Source organism: Microtus ochrogaster, unplaced genomic scaffold (assembly GCF_000317375.1).
Source record: "Microtus ochrogaster isolate Prairie Vole_2 unplaced genomic scaffold, MicOch1.0 UNK3, whole genome shotgun sequence".
In the NCBI taxonomy this organism is placed as follows: domain Eukaryota; kingdom Metazoa; phylum Chordata; class Mammalia; order Rodentia; family Cricetidae; genus Microtus; species Microtus ochrogaster.
Window position 1 is genome coordinate 4,893,913 of NW_004949101.1, and position 6,647 is coordinate 4,900,559.

At 42.1% G+C, this 6,647-nt stretch overlaps 1 protein-coding gene across 1 annotated transcript in view; it reads right to left on the bottom strand.

The window, feature by feature from the left end:
* Pcsk2 (proprotein convertase subtilisin/kexin type 2) overlaps positions 1-6,647 on the bottom strand; it is a 243,206-nt gene that overhangs the window by 41,521 nt on the left and 195,038 nt on the right. The window contains exon 6 of the mRNA XM_005365519.2: positions 1,376-1,452. Within this exon, the coding sequence (XP_005365576.1) occupies positions 1,376-1,452 (77 nt within the window). The remainder of the gene's footprint in view (positions 1-1,375; positions 1,453-6,647) is intronic.

Below are 6,647 nucleotides of genomic sequence, written 5' to 3' on the forward strand. Positions count from 1 at the left end.
CTCTGAAGACCAGGCTGGCCTCAAACTCAAAGAGATCTGCTTGCCTCTGCCTCCAGAGTGCTGGGATCACTGCCTGGATGAACCCGAAGTTTTTGATTAGAGAAGTCATTCAGTCTTTTTCGACCTTTACCCTGTCACTAAACTGAAGGAGATAACTTCTGTTTTATCTATAGCTTAGGTTGCCACAAGAAGCAAGAGCAACAAGAAAGTGATCTGCGCATGGTGCACTTTCATGCTGTGACTTGAAATTCATATACTTTATGATCCTCACCCAAAGGCAGGGATAATATGTAAGCAGAAGCTCTATTTATGATTTAATTTACTTTAAAATTTAAAATAGTTTATTTTTAACTGATACATAAAATGTAAATATTAATGTTATCATGCGACATTCCCATATATCATATTTAGATTGGGTTTATCATCTCTGTCTCCTCAAAGATTTAACCATTTCACTTTGATGAGGATACACCACCGTCATCTATAGTCACCCTTCTCCGGTAACCCTTACTCATCTCTAACTGTGACTAAGTTCAACCTTTCCCCACGCACCAGGTTTGAAACTTAAAGCATTTTTGGAATAATCCAGACACCCAAATTTCTAAATATTTCTCATATGCAGGCAACCATTTAAGCAAGATGTTTACTTGAAGAAAGGAGAAGCCACATTTATATGGTCAGTAGCAAAATATGATGGAGAAAAATGGTACCCTCAGATGGATCATATGGTCCATATTTCAAACCTTTGTCAATTACACTTTTGTGGAAAGGACTACCTGAGCTGTTATGAGGTTATAGCAGGAATATTTTAAAAAAATATATCAACACCAAACCACCGACAAAATTTTTATTGGAATGCTGTCAGGTATGAGGGTGCATGCCTTTAATCTCAGCAGTAAAGAGGCAGAGGCAGGTAGATTTCAGTGAGTTTGAGGCCAGCCTGGTCTACATAGTGAGTTATAGGCTAGCCAGAGTTATACAGTGAGTCCCTTGTCTCAAAACAAAACAAAACAAAACAAAACAAAACAAAACAAAAGTTTCTCTGGAATAGCTTTAATAGGACAAGTGAACTCTTTTAAATATTGTAGTAAGTTGAGAAAAGTTTTCTTCTTGCTGTTTTTTCTTATCCATAATAGGTTAGATTGGTAAACCATTTCTAGTTCCATGGAACAAGATGATAATTAAATGATAATTCTTGAGGGCCACTGTAATACTAGAAATCCAAGGATCAAGAAATGGAGCCACTATGAAGAAGAACATACATAACATCGTACAGTTTTGGTATGATTTGTCTGGTGACGCTCAAGCCGTAAACAAAACAGAGCAAAATCAACCCCAACGGCTAACAGTAAAGATGTTCCAAGGCTCAGCTTACCTGTTGAACCAGTCATCTGTGTATCGGGGGTAGGGATAGGGGTCGTTGCTACTGAAGTCATAACTTGCGTCAGAGTTCTGAAAAACACAAGGGATCTCAGGTCAGTAAAGCTGTAAACACATAAAGGGGGCTGGTGCCGTAAACACACCATCCTGGATTTGTGTCTCCTCCTTGGAGGGTTGTGCCAATGCTCTCTCTGCATTTTTTGCCTTTTGCACATATTTTTATTTATTATATATATTTTATTTTCATATATTGCAATCTGTGAGGGCCAGTCCTTCCAAAATTGTGACAGACTTACGTGTGTCCTTAGAGTCTGTGACTCCTATTTTAAACCTTCAAGGACTCAGCAAACATGAGTCCAGGGTTCTCCAGGACAACTTCATTTTAAGTTGGGGCACACAGATCAACATCCTTCATCTCCCTCTGCTTCCTGACTGCGGATACAGTGTGACCAGCTGCCTCATGATCCTACTGTCAAGGTGAACCACCATCACCCGCAGAAATTCCCCCACCATAAGGATTGTCTTCAGACTGTCAGCCCAAACAACCCTTTGTCATAGTTATGAGACATGTCACTAGCATCTCATGAAACTCCAGTCTTCAGAGGCAAGTCTCCTGTCTGCCTTGGCCACAGCGGTGGGGAAGTCCCCAGATCTAGGCCCTACTCCCAACCACACACAGGCTTAAATCCCAGGGAAACTTTATGATTGGCAAAGTTTCAGTCTGTGTCTGATCTATAGTCTTTGTCTCTGGGGCAACCTGCCCTCTCAGAGCCGACATTTCTCCCCCTTGACTTTCTTTGAGATGCTTGTATTTCCGTTCTTCTTAAGAAAATATTTTGAAAACACTTATTTGTCTTCCTGAAGTATGTTGTTACTCTTAAACTTCACTGAAATTTTTAGAAATTGAGCATTCTTATGTGGAGTGAGTGGGGCAGGAATACTGAAAGAAGCATAAGAATATATGTATAAATATATACTTATAAATACATATAATAATATTTATAAAACGTATACATATATTTATAAAAATATAAAAATAATGAAGCTGTGAGTATAAATATAAATACATAATTTTTTCTTTTCTTTTAGGCTTCAGAGTTGATATTAAGACTTAAGCAACAGATCTTGAAACACATTTGCTAAGTCTGGTTGGTTTCTCCATAGAAGTGATCCAAATTCTCTCGTCTAGACTGAGCTGGCAATGGCTCTCGGCATGATTAGCATTTGTGAGGTCCTTAGAGTGAGCCCCCCCCCCCCCCCGCAAGTGCTGCCTTTTTCTTCTGAGCTGTGTTCTTGGAATGGGGTGGGTATAGGCTACAGTGGCAACTTGACACAGGTCTTGGCTCATTCTATGACAAGGTCAAGGGTTAAAGACTATAAAAGTTCTGTGAGGTACCTCCTCTTACAGTACCAGGTCAGTCTTGCCCTTTACATCACTGACTGCCCCCCTCCCCCCCAATTTAAGAGAAAGAAAGAGCAGAATATTCTTGAGATTAGTGAGACCCAACTAGCCAGGAAGTTTTGGTGGTCAGGACAATGAGGACCCAGGGTTTGGGCAGGAGTTTATGAACTGACAGCTGATGTCTGGGGAAAGACAATGCTGAGGAGGGCTTGGGGATGATGATGAGAGCTAGTACCATGACTCGTACCTCCCCCTCCTTCTTCACACTGAGCTTGTGTCTGAAGCTAGGGACAGGGAGGGCTGGGGCACAGCTGAGGTGACCAAGTTCTATTAGAGGAAAACAGATTCTCTTCACTTAAAAAAGATTGACCTTTTGCTTTTGTTTATATGTTTACGCCGGAGTGAATTTATGTGCACAGTTTATGTGCAGGTGCCTACCGAGACTAGAGGGCATCAGATCTAGTGGACCTGCAATTACAGGCAATTGTGAGCCTGGTGTGGGTACTGGGAACCAAACCCATTTTCTGCAAGAGTCATAATCACTTGTAACCAAGAAGCCCCCCCCCCTCCAGCCCCTTCTGTGCTCCCTGCCTAAAGGACCGTGCATTCTCCACTCTGTCCTTTCCGGCACGCACACTCCATCTAGCTTTGGGGTTGAGGTCTTTTGACTCCCATTCCTGACTCTTGGATGCTGCCCTAGGAAGGGTAAGAATTAGAAGGAAGGCCTGAGAAATTCTGAAAACCTTGAAACTAAAATGCCTTGAGTCCCGTGGGCGCTTTTATAAAAAGAAGAAAGACCTTGCATTGTCAGATTTTCCTCAAAACAGATGGTAGTTCAGCCATCTGTTAGACCTAGTAGTTTTGGGTTTTTTTTTTTTTAAAATATTTAATTTGATGACTAAGCCTTAGATCCTTGGGTAAGAGTCTATGCTGAGCATTAAAGAAGGCCAACAGTGGATCTTTTGGGGCTGTGTGTTTTCTGTCCCCAAATCTAATGGTTTATAGCAAGAAAAGAAAAAAGCAATACCGTCAAAGTTTCCATTTATGCTTTAATAGGCAAACCGAATCACTGATTGACTTGACGACAACGTGCCTGCTGTAAAATTATCTGTGTACAAGAAGTTAAACTGGCCTTGAATTATATTGGACTTTTCTATGGCAGCCATAGAAAACACTGTGGTCAATCGGACACTCTGATTACTTCAGGTCTAGCTAGACGCTCGCTTAGATTTTTTGTGACTTCTTCATAAAATACCTCACTATCTTTTTTTTTTTTTTTTGCTTTAGAAAATACGAGTTGTTTGGCAAATATAACTTAATCTTCCATGATTCAGGATCGTGGTGACTCAACTGTCATTAAGAACTTGAATTATCATTGTGGGGAAAGATTGGGCTGAATCCAGGGTGACCTCAGGGCTTCCCTAGAAGTCATGTCTGGAAGAAACTTCAGAATACAGTTCCTTTTTCTTCTCAAAGTTCATTGCAGGGAGTGGGGGACAGACCGCCTCTGGTGTTTCCGGTAATTTAATAACTGAAGACTGAGTTTCTGAATATTTGAATACATAGAAAGCGAGACTTACTTTACTCTTAGCAATATGGTTCAGTAATTTGAGTTCCAGCCAGTGTTAGCCTCATGGACATGTCACACAGAGGGTCAACACACGCCGAGAGCTATGGAAGGGCAAGGGAGGCACTGGAGACACTCAATCTCACAGCCTCCTGTTTGTCAGACCTGGAGCTATGTTTGTGTGACCAAAGGCACACTTCAGATGCTCTAGGCAGAAGGCATACTGAAGCCACTGCTCAGGGGAGATGGACACATGGAACATATAGTCTGCATACAGGTCTCAGCCGTCTTATAACAAACACTCTTTTTGAGCATGCCACACACACACACACACACACATATAATAAAATATGATAATATTTAAGTCTATATCTCCCCCTACATCTCCCCCAAACTCCCCTAAAAAGTAGTAACACTCTAGCACTTTGACCATAATAGGCGAGGGTATCAGCTGACATGTTTAATCTGGGCACCTGCTGAAGTGATGGCATAGATCAGGTTTTTTTTTTTTTTTTTTTTTTTTTTTTTTTTTTTTTTGCACCAAGGAACAAATCTGTGGTTTGACCCTAAACTGAGAAGGTGGTTATTTAGATTAGGGCTGTAATACACAGTTGGGCAAGACATACCTGGCCCAAGGGGTATAAGTGGGGCTGCAGCTGGGTTGGTGGCACTTCAGGAAGGGGGCCTGCCACCTTCTCATCCACCGCCCAGATGAGCACCTTTTCAGATTTGTTTGCTGTTTCGCAGTTCTCCAGCCGTTAGAGAGTTCGTGCTTCAGTCCCACACAAGAGCATTAGGTATGCGCTGGGGTATCAGTCACAACAAGAAATAGGTCTACGTTGCTGTAGTTACACCAATCTGGCCCTCAGAGAAGTCAGATGAGGGAGATAAGATGTCCCCAGTGAAATACAGTTCAAGACTTACGGAATGTCTCAAGCAATAGGTGTTTATGACTTGGGGATAGGGTGGCATGTGATTGATTGCCGACACAATGCCAAGCTGCAGGAACTCCGAATAAGAAACATCACTTTTGTCCCTTTGTTCTGGATTGCTACTTTCCCTGAAGGCATTTAACCGAATCGCCCAGCTAGGAGCTGTGTAACCGTATTAGCTGAAATTGCGCTGTGCTCACGGGCTAATGGAAGAGAAATGAGCTTCCCCAGATAGGCTTTAAACTGCAACCATATTGCCCCAGCACACAGCTCATCTATATGGAAACAGAGCAACCAAATAGCCCAGTCCATTAGTGCCTCAAGAATTTTGCTACTACGCCTACTTGCATCTAATATGGTCATGGCTGAACGTTCCCAACTGTGCCTATTTGGATTTTCCTCAAATAATTCTCCCCCATGCACTGGTTTAATGATAATGTTCAGCTCACTTTTGACTGAAACCAACATTAAAGGGATTTATGTCTATATTAAGCCTGGTTATAAAACTTAATGAAATTTAACATTTCTCTAGCACTCCAAAAATTAAAAAAAAAAAAGAAAACTAAAAGAAAACGGGGATGTGCCGTCAGAAGTCTGTCTGCAATCTTCCATCTATGTGCTTCAGGTTTCCAAGGGCATTTGCTTCCTCTCTCTCACAACGCCCTCTGGTGGCAGATTTGACATCTCCTCTCACTAGGTCTTGTTCTTGGAAATGCTAGCTACTTTTCTAGCTGCAGCCCAACAGCGAGGACACCCGAGTGTCGGCATGCCTCAAGCCACAGAACTCTGCCTGGACTGCTTGAGTTCCCCAAAGCTGCTGAGGAGATCCTCGCTGTGATACTGGACGCCGCCCTTATCAGCAGGGTTGGGAGAGGCATCAGGTTCTAAATCTAAGAGGAGACAGTGATAATAATAATAACAATGATGAAAATTTCTAAAGGTCAACACATAGTGCCCTAAACTAACAGCGTCTTAATTGTTTTTAGAGGAGTAGAACATTTTTTCCCTTAGATATTTCTCCAAAGCCGATGGAGTACACGTAGATGGAAGGGTGGTCAGTTGCTCACAGAAATAGCCAAGGTAGCAACTTGGAGTCGCCTTTAGGATGACCACTGCCTGTCTATGTCTCCTTGGTTTGTCTTCAGATCTTAGATGGCCTGGGATGCATTTATTAGGTTAGACTGAAGCGGATACCCTCACACACACTGTGTGTATATGCATGCATGTGAGTATGTGTGTATGTGCATGCATGTGCGTATGTGTGTATGTGAATGCATGTGCGTATGTGTGTATGTGCATGCATGTGCGTATGTGTGTATGTGCATGTGCGTATGTGTGTATGTACATGCATGCGCGTATGTGTGTA